Below are 12,162 nucleotides of genomic sequence, written 5' to 3'. Positions count from 1 at the left end.
AGTGCAACCTACAGCCTACATAGACATCTTTACAACCAAAGGTAGAATAACAGCCTACTCCCCTCCCTGCCACACTACAGGAAGCTGCATCCCCAGCCCCTTGCCCAAGAGCGAATGCGTAATCTGCAATTCTCCTGCTCTCCAAGTCTCCTGTCTCAACGACACAAAAGCAGGTTTGGGGCCCTGAGAACCCTTCCCTTCCTTCATTTCCTTTGAGCTACTTCTGGAAAACAGTATGCATGTTCAAGCCTGTCTTTGCATGTTCTCTGTGTTACACACATGTGGCAACTTCCACATCTCAGTGATGTCAGCGACAAAATTTCTTGTTGATTTTAGAAGCTTGTAAGCTTATTGATTTATTTCCCTTGTATCCAGCTCCAACTCAGATCAACTTGCACCTGGTTGCCAGGGCACTCTCCCATCCCAGCAGCTTACAAAGCTAGACCTGTTCAGTTTTCAACAGTGGAATTGCAACTGATGCTTTCAGACCATCGTCTGCACTGTCTGGTTCCATGGGTTAATTTCATGGGTTGCTCACCTGCTTTAGGTAACAAAATGTAAATCTCAGCCATGTGATTGGTCCAGTGGTTGCAGCAGTATGGTCATTCTTCGCCCCCTTTTGACCTTTGACTAGGAAGTCTAGAACAAAAAATATTAGCTCTGTGTGTGTGTGTGTGTGCTCTAATTTACAGCAAATGCAATCTGTTTTAACTGTCCTGCTACACAGCATTTCCCTGTCCCCCAATCACAGAGAAGAGTGCCCTCTTCTGGATGGATAGTATCACAGCATTTGACATCTTTATTTCGACTGCATTTGTTTTTGTCTTTGCTTTGTGGTTTATGGGCCATTAAATTAATAAAACACTTTAAAATTTAGTATAAGAATATAGGTTTCCTGTAGTATCAAACAATGGAAAAATGATGAATAAATAATCAGACAGAGTGATATAGCTTTTCTGATATAACTGAAAAATGAATTTAAAATGCAGTGGGTTGGATTCAGAATTCAGCATGCCTGGTGCAAACTGACTTCCTCACCTTCTGGTTCCCACAACAGCCTTCCTAGCACCTAGCATTGTTCCACCAAGGGTTGGGGAGCCCCGCTGAATGGGGTCGGCTGTTGTGCAGATAGGAGGGCTGAGAGGACGGGTCACACACACACAAAAAAGCTGAGTGGAAGCGCCTTCTATGAGCAGAACCCCCATTCTCATAAGTTTCCTCTGCCCCATTTGAGAGGAGGCCCCCTTCCCCCTCAGCCCCCTCTGCCACATCTCAGCTCACCCAACAAGGACCTTTAGTGGAGCATTATGGAACACTGGAAGGCTGCCATGGGGGCACTCAGCATCAACCAGCTCTCTCACACATGGCTTAACTCTGTGTCCAACTCATTGTTTGAACTAAGCTTAAATTTCATGTAAAGACAAATTCCAGCACAGATCACCTTATAGCCTTTCATGCCTATAAAGCCAAATGTTTTGCTTAAAATACAGAGTCCGTAAAGGGGGGGGGATGATATAATCGCTTTAACCACTTATAAAAGCAGTTTAAAAATATGCCATGTTACTGTCTAAAGCCAGAATCCTGTCCCGTTTCTCTCACTGCAGCCTGAGTATGTGGCCAGGTGTTCTTGAGGAAGGGCCACTTTCCTTGCACCATGTTTAGGGATAATGTAATGATTGCATGTCATCATATGCAATCCCATCCACGTTTTTCAGAATTTCTGATAGTCAACACACTTTCAGTGTCTCACTATGGCATATTTTAAAAGTTTTATCTGTTTCCTTATTTTTGTTCATGTTTCTTGCTGTACACTGCCCCAAAATCTCATACAATAAAAGATGGTAAAATAGGGGGGGTGTACACGCATGGCTCCCTCTAACAACAATCTCATGCTCTGAGTGACGACGACTATGCGGCCAAAATGGGGCCACTGAGAAAGAAGTGGGAGGTTATGTGGGAAAATCCGGAAGTCGGCAGAAGGACAACTTTAAAAGCAAACAACCCCTAGGGGCTTATAAACAGCCTCATGAGGACTGAGCATGCTCAGTAGACAAGGTATATTGAGTGTCGTGGCCTGGGGTGGGGAGAAGGAATGAAGCATGCAGAATTAAAGCAGGTTTAATTTTTGCTTAATCTTGACTCTTTTGTTGCAGGTGACAGGTCCCACCTTTTCTCTATATATAACCGCGGGGTCATCCGCGGCCTGTTCACACGTGTAGATAATGAGACTTACAAGCGTGAATAGTCTATTCAGGCGGGCTCCTTTCGTAAGCAAGGACTCCCTTGGATCATCCCCGGACCGGGATCTTGCAGCGGTATACGCTGCTCTGCAAAGCGTCCCCCTAATGGAGCCGCGTTCAGACGACGCTGCTGAATGACTAATATAACAGAGAGGGGGGTGCCTGTCTTTCTTTCGCCCTGCCGCGGAGGGAAGGGATCCCGCAGCAGCTGCCAAGCCGGGGAGGGAGCCTCCAGAGCCCGCAGAGTGACGTGGCCAGGAGAGTACACGACAAGCGACGACACATAGGGGTCTCCTGGGCATGCGCACCGAGGGAGGAGAAATATTGGGGAGGGGGTGATGCTCAGACGTCTCATGCCAACGAAGCTCGTATGGAGCCATCCTCGCCCAGGTTCTTGCACGCCGGCTGGCTGCTGCCTGGGAATTCAATGGAATCCGTAAAAAAGGGTGATCGCCCCCCAAATCACGCGCCCCTTAAGATCAGGAGTTGTGCTGGGGAAGGGGGTGAAATCCAGCATCACAGAGAGAAGAATGAAGAGAAGATGCTTAGAAAAGGGGAGGCCACCCTGCTAATGATCCACTTCCCCACCAAGGGGTTGCCCTTGTAGCCGCGTGGGGCGGGGGGAGGTGGGCAAAGGATGCCGCGGCTTGGGCTGCCTCTGCCCGGCTCGCAGCAGCCTCCGCCTCCGCCTCCCGCCCAGGCTGTGAATGCCGAGGATTTCCCTCCCGTGGCAGGGATTCCTCCTCCGCCGCGGCCCCCGCGCGCGGAGGGGGCGGAGGGGGGCTGGGCTGGGCTGCTGATTCCGCGTCTCTCTGCAGCACTAGCCTAATTCCAGCACAGGAGCCTCTCTCCAGCTCCCAGCTCCGAGCCGAGTCTCCGAGGACTGCGGGGGAAGCACTTGCAGAGGCGGCCGCGCAGGCTCAGTGAGATCTCACTGCGTCTCAGGTTCTCTCGCTGGGCAGATGCCAAGAAAAGGGGGGGGAGGGAAGCGGGGGAGAGAGAGCCAAAAGAAAAAACCCGAAAGCCTGGGAAGCATCAGGGGCTTCTCCTTGGCACCGAGGAATCCCTGGGCTGCCTGCGCTGGGGAGTGGGGCGAATCCCACCTGCTGCTGCCAAGCAGCCTGTTTTGCAGGGCCAGCCAGCTGCGAAGGAGACGCTCGGTCGCAGCTGGCCCTGGGCGCCAGGGGGCAGCACTGAGCCGCCTGCTTTGCAACTCCCCGAGATTCCCCTGCATTTCGCATCATCAGGAAATTCCCTTTGACGAGATGCCTCTGCAGCCTTCTGCAGTGTGCGCGCCCGGGGTGCTTGGCGCTGGCACAATCTCTGCTTTCTGTTTCCCTCCAACCTCCCGCCCCCAAACCAACCAAGCAGATTACAAGGGTAGCCCAGGCTGGACGAAGCGCCCGGCTCGGCCTGGAGGAACAAAGGGCACCCCAAAAACTGGCCCCAGAGGAAACAATTGTTTAGCTCGCTGAATATATATGCAAACATCACGAAGGCCTTGCAGCTTCAAGTTGGTGAAAACGAATCCTTGCATTCGCCTTGGAAATGGGGGGGGGGAGCAAGACCAAAATAAATTGAGGCGGCTCGACCACTTCTCTAAGAGGTCAATTGGGGAAATGAACGCTTGAGGTGAGAATGGGCGCGTGCGAAGTGTCTCTGGCAAGCTGCCATCCCGAGCAAGAAGGTGCAGCAATGCTACGTGGTCTCAGTGGTTGCCTTGCCTCCGCCATATAGCGCTTATCCGCACAAGGCAGGCTGTCAGCAGCAGCAGCCTCCCCGAAATGTATCGGGAGGAAACACGTGCACGCTACAGCCGTAATGCAATAGGAAAACACAAAAAGGGAGAAGCCCCAATTCTGGAAAACACCTCAAGGAGCATGCCGATCCACCTAAAATGCATATACAAGATCACATCCGTGTGCATGTGCATATCACTAATTTTGGAATCAGAATTATTGCCCGGTTCCGATTGCACCCAGGTTCTAGCAGTGACCTAACTTCGCCCATATGCACGTATTGACAAGAAAGGAGGAAAAATCCATCCTTTCGCCCTCGCCTGCCCTGATTCTCGTTTAAAGCGCGACTAATCCGCTTTAGCGGAGTTCTAGAATGCACGCTTCAAACTTGGGAAGCTATTCCCGGAGGAAGTTCGACGGACGCCCTCTGGCGGCGGGTGCGCTTCTCCGGCGCTGCTTATTGGCTCTGTCCGCTGCACTTGCCGCCGGCTTTTCAATCTCCCGCGCGCCCCCTGGCGACCAGGGGCCGGGAGGGCTGCTCCTCGACTCGGACCCCGCCGATGCGGAGTTGCCGGGAGCGCCGATCCGGCGGCTCCGCAGCGCCTGGCCCCACAGGGCAGCAGGGAGACCAAGGGCTCCTCCGCGGCTCTCCCAGCTCCTCCTCCCCCTCCCTCCTCGCCGGTCTCTCCTCGCCTCCCGCCCCTGCCGGAATTGCCATATAAGGAACAGGAAGGCTCGTGCCGGAACAGGGCCTTTTAAGGGCATGGCCTTATATGGACTCTGCGTCCGGGGGCTTCCGGGGGCCGCGGCGGAGACTGCAAAGCGGGGACCCCGCGGGGGGGGCGTCCGAAGGCTCCGGCTCCGAGGCCCGTGCCGAGGGACGGGGTCCCCAGGGGCCCAAGCGGCCCAGGCAGGCAGCGGGACTCCCGCCTCGGGCCCGGCCGCAGCCCCCCTTCTCGGCTTCCCCCAGTGTCAGGCTCTGACGCCAGGCGGGGTCCTCGCGCCCGGGAGCCATATAAGGGCTTCCTGCCTTCCATATTTGGACATGTACGTCAGGAAAGGGGCGGTGCGGGGCCGATGAGACCCGATATATAGAGGCTGCTCTGGGGCGGGCGGGGAGCCGAGAGCTTCTAGCGAATCGAGCCAGGGGGAGCCCCAGGCAGGGCGGGCGGGGGAAGGGAACGCAGCGCCTCCCGCGGGCACAGCCAGGGGGAACCCCAGGCCAGCGCCCACCGCGTCGACCCCCGCTCCTCTCGCCGCCCCACGGGCGCCGTAGCCCCCGGCCCAGCGCCCCCCCCTCGCGCCCCCATGGCCGCGGCCAAGGCCGAGATGCAGCTCCTGCCCTCGCTGCAGATGGCCGATCCCTTCGGCTCCTTCCCGCACTCGCCGCCCACCATGGACTCCAACTACCCCAAGCTCGAGGAGATCATGCTGCTGGCCGGAGCCGGCTCGCAGTTCCTCAGCCCCGGCGGCGGCAGCGAGAGCGGCGGCGCCGGAGGAGCAGGAGGCAACGGCAGCTTCAATCCCTCGGGCGAAGGCGGAGAGCAGTCCTACGAGCACCTCGCTGCAGGTAGGCAGAGGCACGTCCCGGGATGGGGGGGCAGAGGGGCAGCCCTCCACCTCGTCGGGCAGGGGACTCCGCTAGCCTGAGCGCGCGTGGGGAGGGAGGGGGATTCTCCGACGTGCGTCACCCGCCCGGGCCAGGTAGCTCCGGCAGCTGGAGCCGCGCCAGGCGCTGCAAGATGTAGCGCTCCATCCTTCCTGAGCCCCGAGGGAAGGGGGGGGAGTCCCCGAAGTGGGGCCGGCCAGGCAAGCGCGATGCCCCGAGATGATCAGCTAGCTGGGGGGAGGCAGCTGTGGCTCCGATGCCTGCTTGCTTGCTTGCTTGCCTTTGGGGTGGCGATGGACGGAGGAGGAGGCGGCGCTGTGGGGACTTACCTTGGGCCGCTCTTCTCTCGGCAGACACTTTCCCCGACATCTCTCTGAGCGGCGACAAGCCCTTGGCGGTGGAGACCAGCTACCCGAGCCAGACCACCCGCCTGCCGCCCATCACGTACACGGGTCGCTTCTCCTTGGAGCCGGCGCCTGGCAGCGGGGGCAGCACCCCTCTGTGGCCCGAGCCTCTCTTCAGCCTGGTCAGCGGCCTGGTGGGCATGGCCACCCCGCCCGCCACCTCCGCCGCGGCGCCGCCGGCGTCGTCCGCCTCGCCGTCCATCCCGTCGTCGTCGTCCGCCTCGCCCAGCCCGGCGATGAGCTGCTCGGTGCAAGGCAGCGACTCGAGCCCCATCTACTCGGCGGCGCCCACCTTCCCCGCCCCTGGCGGGGCCGACCTCTTCCCGGAGCAGCCCTTCGCCAGCCCGTCGGGGGGCTCGCTGTCCTTTCCGCCGCCGGCTTACCCGACGGGCAAGAGCACCTTCCAGCTGCCCATCATCCCGGACTACCTCTTCCCGCCGCCGCAGCAGCAGCAGCCGGGGGGCGATCTGGGCCTGGGCTCGGCGGAGCAGAAGCCTTTCCCGAGCCCGCAGCCATCGCTGACGCCGCTGTCCACCATCAAAGCCTTTGCCACGCAGAGTAACGGGGGCAGCGGCGGCTCGACGGGGGAGCCCAAGAGCCTCCCGGGGTCGTACCAGGCGCAGCTGGTCAAGCCCAGCCGCATGCGCAAGTACCCCAACCGGCCCAGCAAGACCCCTCCCCACGAGCGGCCCTACGCCTGCCCCGTCGAGTCGTGCGACCGCCGCTTCTCGCGCTCCGACGAGCTGACGCGCCACATCCGCATCCACACGGGCCAGAAGCCCTTCCAGTGCCGCATCTGCATGCGCAACTTCAGCCGCAGCGACCACCTCACCACGCACATCCGCACCCACACGGGGGAGAAGCCCTTCGCCTGCGACATCTGCGGGCGCAAGTTCGCGCGCAGCGACGAGCGCAAGCGCCACACCAAGATCCACCTGCGCCAGAAGGACAAGAAGGCCGCCGACAAGGGACACGCCGTGGCGGCTGCCCCGACGGCACCTTCCGTGGCCGCCTCCCCGCTGGCGCCCTACTCCGCCTCGCCTGCCTCCTACCCGTCCCCCGCCTCCTCCTACCCCTCGCCGGGACCGGCCTCCTACTCTCCCCCCGTGACGTCCTATGCCTCTCCCGTGACTTCATACGCCTCCCCCGTGACGTCGCCCTTCCCCTCCTTCCCCTCGCCTTCGGTGGCCACCAGCTACGCTTCCATGGCCTCCTCTACCTTCCAGAGCCAGGCAGCGGCCACCCCCTTCCCATCCCCGGGGGGCCTCGGCAGCCCCTTCGGCTCGCAAGTGACTTCTGCACTTTCTGACATGGCCTCCACTTTCTCGCCCAGGACAATCGAGATCTGCTGAGAGGAGAAAAGGGGGCGAGGGGGGGACACACACACAACCACCACCAAGACTTTCGCTAAGCCCACCCACCCCGTCTAGGTAGGGTGGGGTGCTGATAACGAATCTTCCTCTGGGACTTGGTGGAGGAACAGTGGACTCCCTCGCAAGCCAACCCGGCCCCCCAGCTTTTCAGCAGCCGGGGGGTGGGCTGGGGTTGGGACTTATCTTTCAACTTCAACTGCCTGAAGACACAAGCTCCCGGACACCGGAGTTCCTCTCCACTTCTGTTCTGCATGGACGAGAGAGGTCTTTTTTCTTCCGCGATGATTTTCCCCCCAGCCCGCAATTCATTCCTTAGGGGGGAGCAATGGGACTCTGGGGAAAAAATCCATGCATAGACAATGTAATATTGTATTATGTGCCATGGCTTTGCTTTCCTTCTGGGTTCTTGACGTGAACAACCTCTTTGCATATTCATATTGCGTTCTTTGGAGTACGGAGGGCCATCTCTCTCGCGCTCTTTCTTTTTTGTATAAATGGTAATTTTTCGCTCTTTTCGTGACGACAAAGCTGTACTGGGTTTTACAACTTGTTTTGGGGGGTGGGGTGGGGGTGGGAGGAAACAAACAAAAAAAGCAGCACTTAACTATGTATTTGAGCATGTCAACAGAGTGTGATGTTCTTTGTAAATATCACCTAGAGGATGAAACACTCTCGCGTGGCGAAAAGTTTTTGTTTGGTTTGATTTGTTGTTTTTCCTTTTGAGAACAAAAAACAAAACGCGTCCCAAGTCTTGGTGCCTTGTTGTGAAGCCCTGCTGACGTCATGCAACTCTGCGATTGGATGCTTTGCATCTAGCCTTAAGGTGAAAAAAGGGAAAGTGGGGGGAAGGGGACTCTGAGGCTCGAAAACACACACACACAGGAAAAAGGGGAAAGGAGCCGGGAGACAGAATGTAAGCAAAAAAGCAAAACAAAGCAAAACAAAACCCCGAACTTCTCAAAAAGTCTATTTTTGTTACAGAAGTGTAAAATTTATAAATATATTCAGCAGTTGGAATGTTGTAGTTACCTACTGAGTAGGCGGCAATTTTTTGTATGTTATGAACATGCGGTTCATTATTTTTGTGGTTTTATTTTTGACTTTGTACTTGTGTTTGTTTAAACAAAAGTGACTGTTTGGCTTATAAACACATTGAATGCGCTTTACTGCCAATGGGATATTTGGTGTACAATACCCTCTGGAAAAGTCAATAAAAAATATCGAGAGACCAGCAGTCCGGCTTGCTCCTTCCTTCCTTCCTTCCCTATAGGCTTCCAGGGCTCTGGCCCGGCAACTCTCCTTTCACTCACTCCAGCTCTGGCCCTTTCCTGTACCTGCAGCCCAGCCCGACGGCTGGGCCTCGTCCCGCACCAGTAGGAATCTCTGCCCTCGTGGTGGGAAGTGATCTCTGGGTTTCTCTCTAGGGGGAGAATAAGATGCCCAAGTTCTCTACGACCCAGTTGTCATGCTTATGCGTGCGGCTGATGTCTCTATTCGCCCTTCATGCAATGCAGAGGTTTGTTCCACGCTGAAGGACGTCGCCTTGCTCTCCCAGACCTAAAACGCCAACTAGCCCTCCCTTCCCCTTCCCACTGGGCATTGGGGGGGCGACCCTCGCGAAGGTTGGAGGGGAGAGGACTCTGCCCCCCGGATCTGCCAGGTCTGTGCCGAGCAGCTCGTCGTCGGAAGTGTCTGCACGTCTCTGCGGTGCCTAAGAGCACAGCCGAGTCCACCGCCAGCGCCCTCCGTTAGCTTAAACCCGACGGCTCTTTATTTCGCTGGTGGAGGCGTGTTTGCTGCAGAGACGGTGGCGAGGGGATCGCATGCCCCCAGGCAGGTGACCCTAGACGGATAACGCTGGAGGCATCCCGGTGGGAGGGGGAAGCCTGCCAGGCACTTGGCTTAGATGGGGCAGGCGGGATGTGGGGCTCCTAATCCCCGTGGTCCGAGGTCCCAGGCAGCTGTGAGTCCCTCAAGCCCCTAGATAACAGCTCTTCTGCCAGGGAGCTAAAGAACTGACCTCCTTCCAGCCTCCCCCATTATAAGGGTGGTGGGGATGGATCCTATTCCCACTCTATAGCAGGGTTGAGCTGCGGGTCCCAAGATCAGGACCAGACTAAGTAAAGCCGAGAGAGAGACCCTCTACGGAGGCACCTTGGCCAAACCCCGCTGCCTCCGTTAGCTGCTCACACCACAGCTACTAAGCCCGCTCTGCTCGCTCCCTTGGCAGAGCACATGCAGTCTCTCTCTCCCGCTTCAAACATTGCCCTAAGGCAGGAGTGGCGGCATACAGAGAGACCCATCCAGAATCGGGGCTGCGAATTGGTTCTCTCGCTTGGCTCTTGGCTTCTCTAGCCGGGTTCAAATGGCTGAGGAGCTCATTCTAGGATGTTGGACCCTACCTTGACTGTTCTGAAGGGCCAATTCCTTTTCAATCTCGAAATGTTGCTTATCATCCCGGAGCCTCCCTTCTGCTCCGGTTTATACGCAAGTAAGTACCATCGTGGGATTTATTCCCTGGCAAACGGGTGTAGGGTTGTAGCTCTCGATCGCAATCTTATGCATGTTTACGCAGGAGTAAGTCCTTCAACAGGGGCTCAGTCCTGGCTCAGCGGCCACAGTATTGCAGCCTGCGTCGTCTCCGGCACAGCAGTAGGTCACTATAGTTCCCATTTTACAGATGAAGAACTGAGGCTGGAAGTTATATAATGACGGAAGTGAGCCGTGAAGCTATACTGCAGTGAGGGGAGCTGCTAGAGAGAAGGTCCCCCTGCTTCTTACCAGCGCAGGTTTAATATACTCAGAAGCAGAGGTTTAGCAGAGACTCCCTCATTCTCCAGTCCTGGAATACTTGCGCTCTCTTCAGGGTTGCCAGCTTTTTTCTGGATAGGTCCCAGTGCAGGACAGGCAGAAACCTCACAGGTGCTGTATCTCGCAGCGTGGTGATAAGAGTGGTAGGAAAGCGGCACCCGATACATTTCTGCCTGTTCTGAAGCTGTAAACAGTTCAGGAAGTTGTGACAGAAAAACAGCTGGAAATTATACTATCTCTGAGTGGGCCCTTTCTCACCTCCCCATTCTCAGACCCTAAGACGAGACAGGGCTCAGCCTCAGAACTTGTTCTGAGTGTCTACATCATTCTGAAAACCCTGCACCAAGCAGGGGCAGCCTGCACGGCTCTGGGGCTTGTGGAATCATGAAAAATAGCCTTCCTCTGCACATGTGCAGAGTGCATTCGCGCCCATCTGGTGTCTGTCTCCAGTCTTTAGGGCATTTCGCTTATGTGAGGGGGAGGACTTGGGGGCGGAAGGGACATTACTTCCGGACAGTTTGATCTCCTCCCCCGCCGTTCAGAAACCGGGCGCTGCCCCCACAGGCCAGTGGTAGCCAAGGCACTCAGATGATGGACTGCAACTCTTATCATCCCTTGCTTGGGGGGGGGGGCTATCGGAGTGGGGAGTCCAGCAAAATCTAGAGGGCTCCGAGTTGGCTACCTCTGCCCTAGGCTGCGGGGTAAGTCGAACTGAGTATCTGTATCCTACCCCCTAAACAGTATCTAGAAGTTTGCATTCCGACTTTCATCGCCGGCATTTTTCTACGAAGCAAACGGGATTTATGCATCTGATTTCAAAGAGGATCTTGTTTTCGACTCTGGGTGCTTGCGCTGCCCAGGAAAGATGAGGAAATTTTAATAGGGTGGGCTGGGAGGAGACGCCCAGCTCCTAATAATCTGCAATGCATTGGGGAGTAAGGAAAACTCCTTCGTCCAGCATCCCTTGCAAAAGAAGCCGCGAGGCTGTCCGCGCCGTCGAACAGACGGGACTTTGATTCCACTCCCGCGCCATATACAGTATTAGTTCCGCACCACCCAGTCTCTTATTTCTGAAATGGCAGCAGCCGGCTGATACTGAGCCCCCCTTGTCCCTCCCCCGCCAGCAAGCTCAACCCACCCAGTTAACTCTGCTGCCCGACTTGGCATCCCGCTGTCTTTTCTTTCGACGGGGGCAGAAATTATGGCTTTGCTCCAAAGCCGCTCCTCCCGCCGAGGAGGCGCTATTCTGAGGCTACCCAGAGGGCAGGGCTTGGGCTTTTTGGATCTTGCGAGGGGCGGGGGGGGGGGGACGGGGAGAGAAAGCTGGTTCTGAAATCCCACTCTGGCCGCTCACGAACCAGACCCCCGCCCCCTGAGCCCCCTACGCCTCAAATGCAAGGAGAAAGGCAATGGGGCAAGCGTTTCCTTGCACGGAGATGCAGCGTGGCATTGCCATTCCTGGAGGAAACCTGCCGCCCCAGAAGGTCGTCACCCCAGTAGCTCTGGGCATTTGCAGCCTTTCAAATGGGAGTTCTCAGCAAACATATTCGGAAGTCGGTCGGGCACACAAGAACGGGGCTGGCTTTGAAATAGAGGAGCTTAGCGCGGTGGTGTCAGCCTCGTTTCTTGGCCCGAGAACTGCAATATACTAAATCCTCATAATTCCATCGCAAGAGCGTCCTGAGAGCCAATCGACGTTTTCTTTCTGCGCCGTTTCCGAGCTGCGCCACAGGCACAAGTTCCACCGGTGAAGCTTTCTCCCATCACTTCATCCCAGGGCCAAATAGAGGCTGCAGCTCGGCGGCCACCTTCATTATTATTCCCGTGGGACTTGAGTCAGGGAGTTGTTGATTCACTCCCTGATCTGCAGGAGTCTCTCCGTCTGACAGCCTGTATCCTGCTCGTGTTTGCGATGCTTGAATCTTCTACTTAGCGCCACCAGAGCCTGGTAGCCAATGCCAGTTCCTTCATCAGGGTTCTCATTGG

General features: G+C 56.7%; 1 protein-coding gene across 1 annotated transcript; it reads left to right on the top strand.

The window, feature by feature from the left end:
* Positions 1-5,105: 5,105 nt before the first annotated feature.
* On the top strand, positions 5,106-8,599 carry EGR1 (early growth response 1). Its single transcript, XM_081184787.1, has 2 exons — positions 5,106-5,549; positions 5,942-8,599. The coding sequence occupies exons 1-2, from the start codon at positions 5,288-5,290 to the stop codon at positions 7,342-7,344; spliced, it is 1,665 nt and encodes a 554-aa protein (XP_081040913.1). The 5' UTR covers positions 5,106-5,287; the 3' UTR covers positions 7,345-8,599.
* Positions 8,600-12,162: the final 3,563 nt, after the last annotated feature.

The sequence above is a fragment of the Podarcis bocagei genome, assembly GCF_964188305.1.
Source record: "Podarcis bocagei genome assembly, chromosome: 2".
NCBI lineage: Eukaryota > Metazoa > Chordata > Lepidosauria > Squamata > Lacertidae > Podarcis > Podarcis bocagei.
This window is presented reverse-complemented; position numbering and strand designations above follow the sequence as displayed.

Bases quoted from the DNA above. Each gene is read 5' to 3' on its own strand.
- EGR1 (XM_081184787.1), top strand. From the start codon at position 5,288: ATGGCCGCGGCCAAGGCCGAGATGCAGCTCCTGCCCTCGCTGCAGATG. The intron at 5,550-5,941 runs GTAGGCAGAGGC...TTCTCTCGGCAG, and splicing joins CTACGAGCACCTCGCTGCAG to ACACTTTCCCCGACATCTCT.